Here is a 13,619-nt window from a genome sequence, read left to right on the forward strand (position 1 = left end):
AATGTGTATGTAAATTGCAGTCTCAAGACATAGGTGAAATAAGTGAAATACTTAGGTAAAATAAAATTTTATTGTCTTTAATTTCTCCCCCATGAACCGCCACCTTAACGTGGTGGGGGAGTTTAAGAACCTCAGATTCAGGAACAACAATGCGGTTTCCGTCCTGGTTGTGGAACAGTGGACCAGCTCTACACCCTCTTTAGGGTGCTGGAGGGATTGTGGGAGTTCGCTCATCCAGTCCATATGTGTTTTGTGGATTTGGAGAAGGCGTTCGACCTCGTCCCCCGTGGTATCCTGTGGAGGGTGCTCCGGGAGTATGGGGTACGCGGAGCCTTACTGAGGGCTGTCCGGTCTCTGTATAACCGGAGTAAGAGTTTGGTTCGCATAGCCGGCAGTAAGTCAGACCTGTTCCCGGTCCACATTGGAATCCGGCAGGGCTGCCCTTTATCACCGGTTCTGTTCAGAGTTTTTATGGACAGAATGTCTAGGCCGGAGGGGGTCTGGTTTGGGGACCACAGGATTTCGTCTCTGCTCTTTGCAGATGATGTTGTCCTGTTGGCTACATCAGGTCAGGACCTCCAGCGAGCATTGGGGCGGTTTGCGGCCGGGTGTGAAGCGGCTGGGATGAGGGTCTGCACCGCTAAATATGAGGCAATGGTCCTTGACCGGAGAAAGGTAGTTTGCCATCTCTCGGTGGGAGGAGTGTCCTTACCCCAGGTGGAGGAGTTTAAATACCTTGGGGTCTTGTTCACGAGTGAGGGAAGACCGGAGCGTGAGATTGACAGGCGGATTGGGGCAGCGTCCGTAGTTATTCGGTCGCTGTACCAATCCATTGTGGTTAAGAGAGAGCTGAGCCAAAAAGCAAAGCTCTCAAATTACCGGTCGATCTTTGTTCCAACACTCACCTATGGTCATGAGCTATGGGTCATGACCGAAAGAACGAGGTCCAAAATAAAAGCGGCTGAAATGAGCTTTCTCCATAGGGTGGCTGGGCGCTCCCTCAGAGATAGGGTGAGAAGCTTGGTCACCCGCGGAGAGCTCGGAGTAGAACTGCTTCTCCTCCACATCGATAGGAGCCAGTTTTGGTGGCTCGGGCATCTAGTTCAGATCTCTCCGGGACGCCTCCCTGGAGAAGTGTTCCAGGCATGTCCCACTGGGCGGAGGCCCCGGGGAAGACCCAGGACACGTTGGAGATACTATGTCTGTCAGCTGGCCTGGGAACGCCTCGGCGTCCCCCCAGAGGAGCTGGAGGAAGTGGCTGGGGGGAGGGAAGTCTGGGCATCTCTGCTTAGACTGCTGCCCCCGCGACCCGGTCCCGGATAAGTGGAGAAAGATGGATGGATGGATGTCTCTAATTTTCATGAAACTACTTTTACTTAGCTTTAGCGCTCACACAAACAGGCAGTTGATGGTTCTACAGTCTCAATCCAAAAGCTTTGTTTTTAGACCTGAAAGGGATTTCCTAGAGCTAAAACCTAAGAATAAACATGTTTCCAAGTCCTAAACCTCAAGTCCCAAGCCATTAAAGTGGAGTCCCAAGTCAAGTCTCAGTTCTCTGCATGTGACACTAAAGTATGACTTAATTTTAAATCTCTAGCTCAAGTCTCTTGTTGTCTGGTCAATTTTCATTTTTTTTAAGTATTTAGAACTCTCTAAGAGGGGTTCAAAGATGGTTTAACTGGTCTATAATTTAAGTATTAGACTTAATCGTTTAGCTCCAACACAATGTATTATATTGTGTTAATAATTATTTTTGATTTAATGATAAAAGCAGTGCTGATTGATCAAATTAGATTTAAAGAATTTGGTCTTTGTTTGTTGTAAATAAAATTAGGAAGTTTAATACAAATACGTATGAAGATTCAAACGCAGGCTCAGGCAGAGGCAGACACACAGCCCCTTTAGACCCATGAGAAGTAGATTGTGTTGTCACACATTTCTCATTTTTCGCCACGCAAACAGCACTCCTTAGGGTTTAAACTCATTTTCAAGTCTCTTGTTCACTTTATATTTTTACATATTTGTTCAAAACCCTATTATGAGGTTCTCATGGTATGAATAGCGCTTGGAAATTGGAAAGTATTGTCAGGTCTAGGTTGGACACAGAGGTAATCTTCAAAATTTAATCCCCTAAAGCTCAAAAACAGCATTGGCACTTTTTATCAATAAAGCCTTTGGGAAAACATGATCCAAACACACAAAAGGTATTGAAACTGGAAAATAAATATTCAAGCACACAACAACACATACCAAAATACTTTTTTCCTGCATAACCAACCTGTTGGGTTCAAGTCATGCAGTGAAGACTGTCTGCTGCAGAAGGGCTGCTCTGGTGAATGGGTGTAACAAGTATCCACATCCAAACCTAGAGGCGAAAACCCATTCAGATCACAGAAGTGCTGTGATCCAGTCCCAACACTCTGGCTTTGCATCACCTGAGGGGACATGGAAACGGATGGAGGGACTGAGGAGAAGGGGGAATGGAAGGAAGCCTGGTGAGATGAAAAATTAAGACAGTCAGAAAACAGGTCATGTTAGGATGGCATAAACAGATACAAAACAAACGCGCAGATGCTTCACAATGAAAGACAGCAGGAGGGTAAAACAAGGAAAAGAGGAAATAGATCAAGCAGGAAAGTGATCGGGGCGTGTAAGAACACGAGTAATAAAAGGATTTAATAAACAGAATGTGGAAGTGAACTAAATTATAGCAGAAAAATAGATTAGTGGCAGAAATTTATATAATTTGTTTGTTTCAAATCCAAATAATGAATGTTCAATGCATGATATTGTATCAAATGTAAATTTTTCAATGTCAGTGTGTAAATGCATACTGGAAAGGTCTTTGACAAGAGAGTATTCCCCTTCGGCTACGTTTTCTTTGTTCCACTTGATTAATCGATTTATAATTAACCCTTGGCGCATTACAATGGTGTGTTTTGTGAGTTATTCCCTCCATGCAAGTGTCATTCAGTGAGACAGGAATGAGGTGAAAAATACAGACCAGTTTAGATTTAATGCATAACCTTGTGAGATAGAGTACATAGGCCTGGAGAATATGGGAGAGAACAACATTTGGGAATGCAGCTGCTCCGAAGGAGGAAGGCGTAAGAATAGATACAGACAAGGGACTAACAAGGGAAAAAAATAAAGAAAGCAATGGCAAGAGACCAAAGACAATGACGTTGTGCTACAAGGGGAAAAAATGTCTTTGGTGAGACCAAACGCTTTGCATTAGATGACAGATGAACTAGTTAACAACTGCCGTCAGTGCGAAAGCAAAGCAGAAGGCAGAAAGAAGAAGAGATAAAGAACGATGTGAAAACTAAAGAAGATCAAAAGAACTTCCAACATATTTAATATCATGGATATCTTTTTGTTCCAGCTTTTTTTTGTAGATCACCCCCAAACTTTAATGTGTTCATTCCTCTTTCAATCTACATAGTATTTACTAGATTAAAGGGTTAATAAATCATTTGACGCCATTCAGAAAGCTTAGTTTTAATCCAGTCTATGTTTCGTGGTTTTAAAGAACCACTCCAATGAAAATCATGTTTTTGGTGCTTTTAACATTCTCTTATGGCATTTTTTTCATGATGGAGAATATATGTAAAGAAAATTAAGATGCAACTTGCATTTCTGAGTATTTATTATTCAATTCATTGTGAATCAGGAGCAGACACAAAACGACTGGATAGCTCCAATATTGCTCTCTATTTTTGTTGTACTGGCAATGTTAGTTTGGGGATGGGATGGGCTGTAAGCCAGCAGAAAAAGATATAAACAGATGGATGATGGGAATTTTATTTTTATTTTGGCTAAAAATGGCATAGTCATTATTAAAAGACCACAGGGAATGCTTTGAAAACAAATCAAAAGAGGGTTGGAGTGGGACTTTAACATCACAACTGTAAACATTCTGATAAATGTTATAAAGACATCGTGGACATAAATATTATCCAACAGATTAGAGAGGAAATGAAAAGCACAACTTTTAACATATTAAGTAAAGACATGCAAGAGTTTTTATTTTAAAGGGGACTTCAAAAAGGCCAAAAATAGGCCAAAGTCATAGGTAATGGGCTCTGATTGGTGATTTTCTTGCTAATTAGATTCATTTAGCTTTGCTTTCTGATAAGAATATCTCACATCAGACCAATATGTGGCATCACCAAAGTGCAGTGAATCCGTAATGTTCACTCAAAAGAGGAAGGATGTTCCCTTCACAACTACAAGTGCATTTCATCTTAAGGTCCAATATTTCAAAACTAAAAACCATAACAGTTTATGTTACCATGAGTCGTTCTGGCTTATCCGTAAGCAAATCCTTCTCTTTTTCAGGCTCTGCAGGAATAAAGGAGTCTTCTTGAAAACAACTCGCAGAGCTCTGCTTTTCCTTCAGTTTCTTTGTTGTTAAATGTCCTTGGATCTGTGTTTCCACGCCTGAGGAGTCTTCTTCAAATAAAGCCAGACTCAGGCTATCACTGGACAATTCATCTCCACTGTCTTTGCAAGACACACAAATACACATGCAAGTGTTAAAAAAAAGATAAAAAATCTTGACGTTTTGATTTACTATGTAAAAAAACTTTTTTTTTTTAAATCAGATTGATGTTCAATAATCAAACATAATGTTTCTGTGTTTCACACCATGTTAAACAGTAAACAGCAAAGCACACTGACTGTCCTTACTTTTCACCAATTGAACCAGTGCAGCAGCAGTTTTTAAGTCTCTTATACATAAAAAAAACAGTGGGTTGCCAGTGAATTAAATTATTTTGAACTGCTGGAGCTGGCATTCAGTATTTTTCGACAAAAAGAAAAAAAGGTGGAAATAAAAGATAGACAGATAAACTCTGAGGTGACAAGTATTAAGTTAAAACAAGTAAATAAAGATAAAAAACTCAAGAGAAGGCAAGAGAAGACTAAGGACAGTTGGGGAAATCCATATCAGTTTCCATTTGTTTTAATGTCACGTTTAATTTTAATGCAAAAACTCACCCATTAGCGTCCAAATTTCTAAGAATTGCTAACTTTCAAAAGGCAGTTAAAGGTAAATATCCTCCAAGCTTTAGTTAATTGCTAACACATCCATCCACATAATAATAACGTTTCATCATTGCTTACTTAAAAGTATTTCTAACCCTTATTAACCTGAATAGTAGAAAACTAATTCGCATGTATAACACTTGCAAGTTTCCGTTTGCACCCTGGCCATGAATATAATTATAGAGGTATTCCACTTTGACAGTTTTTTTAGGTCTGTGGCCAGAGAGCTGGGAAGAAATGTTCTATTTCAAAATCACAGTTTTGAAGTGATAATTATCAAACAGTTTTTTAAAGTATACAAAGTAAGAAATTATTAACCTCCTTTTGGTACCAGACTTTTGTTTTGTGTTAAGTTGTATTTATTTGTTTATTTTTACTACAGATTTGATTTTCTCTCTGTATGTAAGTAAGAAAAAATATGTTTGTATTTAGGTTTGGTTTATCTTTTAAACATAATTCACAGTTGTGTCTTATGAAGAGTTAATAATGGTAATCCTTGCAAGTTTTTCATTTGGAAATTTAAAAATAGAATTTTAAATCAAGGATCTCGTTGATATTTGAAGAGAATTAAAAACATGGACATAGATTAATGAAGATATCGGCTTACCTGCTGATGGCTCCAATTCTTCTTCCATTTTGACAGTATTGGCGCCGATATTTAAAAGAGGTGATGCAATGAAGTCTGTGTTCTGACTTGATTGATTAGTTTTTAAGTCATCAGAAATGTGAGTAGATGATGTACAAAGAGGAGACTCTCCATATCTAGGGATGGACTTAGGGAAGTATTGCTTGTGTAACGGACATGGCACAGGACCTGTTATTGATCGAACTGGTTCCAGGGTAGTGGGGGTTGGGTCTATTCCGGCAGGCATGCATGGCACATGTGTTAATTGATCTTCCAAAAGTTGATTTTCAGGGCCACTCTTAAATTGTTTAACATGGCGTGGGGACATAAGCTTGTCTCTTGGTGCTTCCAAAAGCTTCGTAGGAGAGGCTAGTTCTTGGAAGACATAAGATTCAGATTTTGTTTGCGGGCTCGGAAAGAAAATGTTGGGCAATAAGGCTGACTCAGTGGAACTTGGTGGTGAGACTGTGAAAGTAGACCTTAGGGGAAAAGATCCTGGTGTCAAAGGTAGAAGACGATCTTCTGAGATGTGTGACTTGCTGTACTCAAAAGCTGCAAGAAACAAAAACCACAAGCAACCAGTATGGCATAGGCCTCAGCAACCCTTGTGACCCTACAGAGAATAAAGTAATGAAGGATAGATGGATGGTCACACAGATGGAATGTGTAATAATGTAGGGATTAATCAAGAACCAATGCCCACAAGCTGTGAGTGTGATGATTGCAGCAACAATTCTAGTGGTTAACAGATAGCTTTGGAGCTTTTGAGAACAGTGGGAGAGCCAATGGAGTGAGTGGGCTTCAAGCAGATGCTTTGATTGATTCACTTAAAATAATGAGTCTCAGGAGTGTGGGCTTCTACTGGACTTTTAGAGGGCTCATTAAAGTCATCCACCTTCCCATCTGTGTCTTAAAGCTAGTATTTATATGACAGATATGATCAAGTCAATTTCTCAGCAGGTTTACACTTGTATTTAAAACCCAACACTTCTCATCACTTATAGATAAATCTTAAAGAACAGTGTTCTATGTGCTGTAAAAAAAAACATACTGATGACAAACTGCTTACCCACATCCTGCAGTTGTGTAGGATTGAGCTTCCTTCCTGTTTTGTGTTGTGTTGGTGTGACAGCTTTGAATGGCTGTTTTGTAGAGGAAGACTGAGCTGATTCGGAATCCGAACTTTTCAAACTTGTCTCAGAGATCTGATGAACCAATGAAACCCTGTCAAGAAAAGCATAGAACTCAGTTACCCAACTACTGTGCAATACAAAACTGCCCCCTACAACAGTCTATTCTGCTATTAAAACCACTGACACAAATGAACGGATGGATTAGGCATATTCTGAACAGAAAATGTGATTAATGTTTTGGTAAAACAGTGTCAAACAAACAAAGTCTAGTCTAGTCCTAGAATATAACGGGCTGTACAAGACACATTTCATTCTGAACCACTTACAGACCTTCTCACTCACATACATACAATCTCACTTACATTCACTCACACTGGTTTAAAAATAAATACATATTCTAAAGACCTGACATTGACCCATATTTCTTTTTGTTTTTCTTGCATAAACAGAAGAGACTGGTCACTCATATAGGTTAAACTTTCTTTTTATTGAATCACACACAGCAGGAGTCAACTACAAATTAAACATTGTTCTGCCTTAAACATTTAAGTGTTGGATTGTCTTAGTTTATAAGTAATCATTGTTCTTCCATTGTTAACCATGGTGACCTGCAAAGAAACGCATGCAGCCATCATTGTAGGGATGCAAGCATGAGAATGTATGTGTGTGAGGGAATATATATGTATGTGAAAGTGAGAATGTATGTACAGGTATGTGAGTGGTTAAGAATGAAACATCTCTTGTACAGCCCCTAACATGTAATTCTTTTTTTTTTGTACTTGCATTCTATTATCTGTCTTCTGCTCTTGAACACATTCTCTAGTTGTGTCTATGTTTGTCTGAAAAAAAAGAAAAGAGAAAACGGATTATTGTTAACACACAAATCAGCAAAATTAACATGATACTGGAGGGGAAAAAATCCCTTGTGTTTGGACAACCTGTGCAAGTTTACATGTCTTACCTCTTCCTGCTGCATTGTCTATTTTTGTAATAGAAATTTAAGTAAAATCCTTTCAAATTCTTACCTCATCCAAGATTTGTATGACAAAGCACGGTTCAGGTGCAACAATCTGCGGCTTTGTCCTGCTGCTGCTGTCAGGGGGAGCAAACAGTGATGCAAAATAGATATGAAGATCCTCTTCCTCGGCTGTGAATAAGATCACATAAATGAAACTGGTATCAGTTTAAATGAGAGCAATGTGACATAAAAGTAATAAAATTATTATTAAGGTTATCCCCATAATGAAGAACACATGAAACTGAATGACTATTCAAAGACAGAAGAGGAGAGACATTTTGAAAACTGCAGCGGCATCAATCAGGGATTTTAAGGTTTGATAGAAGGTGCGAGAGACTGAGTGCAAAAAAAAAACCCAATTCACATATGCTTGTAAGTAAAGCAAACTGTTACATGTTTTTACCCTCCCCTCCTTCTATGATCACCCTTCTACCACAACCCCACCCACCCACCCCCAACATCCCCCTCTCTTCTTCCCTTCTCTTCTTTTCCGTCCGGTCGAACAAAAAATGATTAAAGATAGAATCAATATAATAATATTAAAAAATAAAAGTATAGCCTGAATTACAAAAGGGTTTTATACACATATACACCTTGTTTGTCAGAAGATTCATAACACCATGTTGCAATGGTAAAATATGTCCAACACAATAAGCCTTCAGTTCTCATCTATTTGCTCAGCTGTTGGACAGGACAAAATGCATGAAAGAGAAGAAGCTATTTCATGAATTTGGCTAATCATAAAAATATCCCCCCTTTATGATGCCCAAACATGGTTTCACAGGAAAGACCTTTCCAGTCACAACTTAGTCATAACTGCCCTTATGGGTGGATACTGGCTGTCTGCGGGCAAAAAACAGAAAATCGTGTATGGGGCTCGCAGATGGCCCGCACATAAATCAAGATCTGAGACCACTTGGTAAGTCTGTAGAATAAAATGTTCATGCACATTTTTCTACGGGCAAGCGTAGAAATGCCGCTCTGCAGCAACTATGTCCTAGAAAACGACACAGGTTTTTAAATTTTCCTAAAAAATGGCATCATCATAAGTAAAAGATCACTGAGAACGCTTTGAAAATAGATCAAAAGATGATCACAGTGGTTTAAGATGTGATTTCTCCTCCCTCCAACCTTCCACAGGTCTAGACAACCTAAATTCTTCTGACTAAGGCTTAAAGAACATCAGGTATCTAAATTGAGTTAAAAGAAAGATCCCCAAAAGCGAACCTCTGCTGTAGAAGACATCAATGAATAGATATTAAGAGAAATTTTATTTTACTGAGATTACCAAAGATCATTTGGAAGGAGCAAGTGTTTACAGCAGCAGTGCTGCATGAAGGAAGACAAGAGCCTGCAGATTGCAACAGTCAGACTGAGTTTGTCTAGATTTTGTGATGAGAGTCACTTATCAGTTCCTAGGTCAAGAGGTTTTGAAGGAGAAAACGAATCCAGGTCCACACATCTCTTTTCCAGCCACAGTTAAGGGACAAAAAAAAAAAAAAAAATCAGAACTTACAACTGACTGATGAGTCCCAGATAGCAAACCTGGAGAGTACAGACTAGGCTCCATTCTGCTTTTGAATCCCCCATACCAAACCATGTCAGGCTTTAGCCACCTCTAACAGCTTTCTGTCCACACAATCACAGCAAGTGATTACCCATCACATTGCCACGGATGGATGTGCAAGCACTGATATGTCTGACCCACTGAGAGAACAAGATTCTGCAGTTCTGTGTTTGTTTATCTGAGAATGGTGTGTTTGGAATTATGTGTACTTCTGCAGGTATCTGTTCCATGTTTTTTTTTATCTGAAGGAGTTCCAGAAAAGTTAAAGAGAAGAGCATGTACAGCAAGAGTTAAGTTCTCAATTAAGTAAAAAGATAAACATGGAGGAAAGAATAAATGTTTTTTTGTGTGGATTACCTGTGAAGGTGCAAACAGCGTCTTCCTCAGGATCTTCATCAGGTAGTAATTTTAATTTAGTTTCATCATTCAGTAAGGGAGTTGGATTTTCAGTTGGTGTCCTGCAAATACAAAACACTTCCTTCTAAGTAAATGAGACTTTTCTTAAATGTCCTCCCTTTATATACATCTGTTTCTGTGAACAATCCCCACTAGGTCCACTCAATCACCTGTTTTAAGGAATGCAACAAGTGACAGCCTGTGGTGTTTTAATCACCGCTATAACCATTCCAGGCTTTTCTTGAAGTTTTAAAACAAAACAAAATACTATTTCTGACCGCTGCATCAATCAAATGTTCTTCTTCAGAAGCCTGCCGTCCCCAGAATGACAAGCATTCAGGTGCGAGATGCTCACAAGTCCCCTTTTCCAAGTCCAAGTCCCAAATCTTATAGTTAAAAGCACTTTTAAAGAACTTGTGGGGACACAATCACAGGCACTTGGTGTTGCATTACCAAAACATAAAAAAGCTTCTTCTTTTTTTCAGACCTGACTGTGATGTCTTGGAGCTAAAATAACACAAGTATTCAAATGAACACTGTTTATAAGTCTCTGCCCATAAGACTTAGTAGTGACTAAAGTCCAAGTCTCAAGTCCAGTTTCCCACCTGTGCTCTGTGTAACCTGTCCAAACTTCTAAGCTAGTCCTAAACATCTGGCTAAGAAAGACCAAGTGTGCAAGTGACTCCTTATAACCTTCCGACCTCCTACAGATCTACTTTGTGATAAAGTTTGCGACTCCAATGTATCTGAATACTCCTGGCAAATTCTTTAAACCTTCTATCTCCTCCCTTCTTTCACATTCTCCGCTCCTTTTTCCAATTATTATTGAAGCTTGTTAAAATTCAGTCTTTCGTTTTTCCTTCCTGCCAGCCAACAAGTCTCTCTGTTTCCCCATTAAGCTCTGCCACCATCACTGCTGCGGGCTTATTGCACTCCAGATTAGCTCTCTGCTCTATTCCACAGTTAAAGGCAGCTCCATCTGGGGACTGGAGCCTTCCTGCTTCAGGAATGAGTGGGCCTAATTTTGCACTTTGCTCCCTGTTCCACCGACGTGCTCTCTAGTGAACAACTCTCCCCAAAAGGAGTTGCTTAAATAAAGGTTGTAATAATGGAACCTGCTGAAGCCAAACCTTCAGGCAGAGTACCACACAATAAGTGCAAAGAAATTGCTTTTACACTAGTAACTTATGTAGGAGAACTATGGAAAAGCAGCAGAGGAATCTTTAGTGATAACAGCGAGGTGAGCATGTATTGTATTTGTCACCTTGTTAGGGCCCTTCTTGTCGTAATCATCCACCATATTGGAAGCCAGCAGTCTTTTTGAAAAGCAAAGCTTCCATTGAGAGTAACACATGTTTTTGGCTTTAGTGTAAAGCCAACAAGGGAAGGTTATACTTTACCGCACTTTAACAAACATATGACAAGCATATGATTTAAATTAATAACTTGGTCATTATCTGATGCCAATCTCTTATAATGTTGGTTTGAAAAGGTTTGACATGCATCTAAAGAAAAAAATGGAAAAAGCCATCCCAAATAGCAACGTAAAAAGAAAGAAAAAAGGCAAATTAATTGGGGTGTAAATATTCATCTTAACAACAATTCAATACATATCAAAATTTGGCTGCGGATACGATTCATAATCAATATTGGATTATCTTAAACAATCTGATTAAATCTGATTTACTGATCTGAACTAAGCACAAAAGCTTTACCAAAAGTTTTCCAGATTTCTTGTATTTCTTGCAAGATAATCCAGCGTAAATTAAATATGTGCACAACCAACACAAGTAAACAATATTATTGGCAAATCCATTCACATATTAGTTTCCCAAAGTTCAGCCCACTGTTCTTTTTCCATTTCAAAGGAATCCAAAGTTAAAGGGAACATTCCACCACACTGTGTGGTCACATTGAATTTAGTCCTATCCAGTTTTATTTATATAGCCCAATAGTTGTCTCAACGGGCGTTACTAATTGTACAAAACATAGAATCAGTTGTAAAACACAATAGCTGATTGTTTAACTAAACTAAACTTGGTCTCCCTGCCCTTAGACCTTCCTTCTCTGCAAGGGAAAAATCCTGGAAAAAAAAAGCAGATTCCAGGGGGGAAAAAAAACTTTGTTGCAAAATCTAAACAAGTGTTTCCACACATTGGACTGGAATAATGGCTTGATCATTTTTTTTTCTGCCAGCATGTGTGTTGTACTGGGATGCACTTGGTCATTTTAAGTTATGGTAAAATAAATCTAGCATGCCTCAATTCAAATAGTATTTTCCAATACAGATTAAAATCCTTTTTTTTTTCATTCATTCATTTTTTTTTTGATGAATGAATGAGATTAAAATCAATTTTCTTTTCATTTTGAAACAATTTGATAATGATGTAGCATCTTACTGCATCACAGTTCAGTCTCTGACCGGTCAAACTACCTTAAAGCCCATTACGAGGCTATATAATCAGTTCTTATAAATGTTGACTAAAAAACCTTTGATCTATTTCAGCCATTTAAATCTCTTTTTAAAATGTTTGACTGGACTTGCACCTCAGCAACCTTTTAGAGAGAGGTACAAAAAGGTCTGAAATGAATAACTATGAGGCAGTTTAAGAAGGAAAGAGAAAACCTTTACTGTTTTGTCTGAATGCTAGGAAATGTGCAGACAACCTACTAAACATGTTAGTAATATTTATAATACATGGACTGGTCTAAGTACACACTGCAAGAAAAAAGTGGGTAAAAAACACAGATTGCAACCGATCTAGGTAACAAACATAAATAGCAGACATCAGCAGAAAAATGTATTTCTCTTTTCATGCTTGTATTATTTCTGTGAACAAGGTTATAGAATTTTTAGATTTGTGATGCATGTTTAAAAATAGCTGAGAATAATGGGCCACACCTGCGGTGCTTCTTGAGAAGCAATCTGTCCATGTAGGTGAGCTTGTTTTGTGTGAACTGAACGCTGACGGTTGGAGTCTCTTCTTCCCCTCCTCTTCGTTTTTCAGCTTTTCTGTCTGGAAGGAGGTCGACCTGGGTCGCCATAGCTAAAGGGTTGTACAAAAAAGTTAAGACAAGAAAGGTACAACTTAGCCGAGAGGAAAGAAAAATAGAAAAGGTTGTGAAATGTGGAAAAGGAGGCAAAACCCCCCAAAATTTGTTAGCAAAACAACACACTGCTCCCTATGAAGTGAGAAAATACCTTGTCACCATGGCTACTGTTCCAAAAAACAGAAATAAAAACAACAGGACTTTATGAGAATGAGAACAAAAACATAATAAAAAGAAAGCACATGTGACCAGAGAAAGAAGAAAGTAAAGGGAATGATATGAGAGGACTCCAGACAGTTTGGCAGTTCATAGTGGCAGCTTCAGATGGGCCTCGTTGCCACTGGTCTGACAGGAACGATTAGGACTGGAGGGGAAAACTGCTAATTGCAGATCCGAGTAAATGAAGAAAAACAGTCTGTCAAGGCAGTTAAACCGAAAATTGTAAGTCAAATAAAAACCATAAACATCTCCACAGATACAAAAACAACCCAACCCAACAATAGTAAAAAAAACTGATGTACTTCTATGCACTTGTGTGAACAAAAGGATGCAGATTCTTTCAAATACCGACAGCAGAAGTTCTTTGATTGATATACACTGACCAAAAATATAAACACTTTTGTTATTGCTCCCATTTTTTATGGTATGAACTCAAAGATGTGAAACATTTTCCACATACACAAAATAACCAGTTCTCTGAAATATTGTTCACAAATCTGTCTAAATCTGTGATAGTGAGCACTTCTCCTTTGCCAAGACAATCCATCCCACCTCGCAGGT

At 38.7% G+C, this 13,619-nt stretch overlaps 1 protein-coding gene and 1 long non-coding RNA gene across 6 annotated transcripts in view; one reads left to right on the forward strand and one right to left on the reverse strand.

The window, feature by feature from the left end:
* Positions 1–13,619, forward strand: part of LOC110016249 — a 74,938-nt gene that overhangs the window by 21,903 nt on the left and 39,416 nt on the right. The window lies entirely within an intron of this gene.
* The window catches only part of zbbx (zinc finger B-box domain containing), a 58,977-nt gene that overhangs the window by 16,846 nt on the left and 28,512 nt on the right, over positions 1–13,619 (reverse strand). For 2 of the 5 annotated variants that reach the window (XR_002291564.2, XM_020708421.2), the window contains exons 7-15: positions 12,691–12,835; positions 9,750–9,850; positions 7,833–7,954; positions 7,591–7,646; positions 6,744–6,898; positions 5,657–6,226; positions 4,295–4,506; positions 2,436–2,492; positions 2,279–2,365 (exon numbers count right to left, since the gene is read on the reverse strand). Coding sequence is in view for 4 of the 5 variants with exons in the window: in XM_020708421.2 (XP_020564080.1) it covers positions 2,288–2,365; positions 2,436–2,492; positions 4,295–4,506; positions 5,657–6,226; positions 6,744–6,898; positions 7,591–7,646; positions 7,833–7,954; positions 9,750–9,850; positions 12,691–12,835 (1,496 nt within the window). In the remaining variant the exon portion in view is untranslated. Of the gene's footprint in view, positions 1–2,278; positions 2,493–4,294; positions 4,507–5,656; positions 6,227–6,743; positions 6,899–7,590; positions 7,647–7,832; positions 7,955–9,749; positions 9,851–12,690; positions 12,836–13,619 lie in introns of all 5 variants that reach the window. The other 3 variants (XM_020708419.2, XM_011482848.3, XM_020708420.2) reach the window with 2 other exon arrangements.

This window comes from Oryzias latipes, chromosome 13, assembly GCF_002234675.1.
Source record: "Oryzias latipes chromosome 13, ASM223467v1".
In the NCBI taxonomy this organism is placed as follows: Eukaryota; Metazoa; Chordata; class Actinopteri; order Beloniformes; family Adrianichthyidae; genus Oryzias; species Oryzias latipes.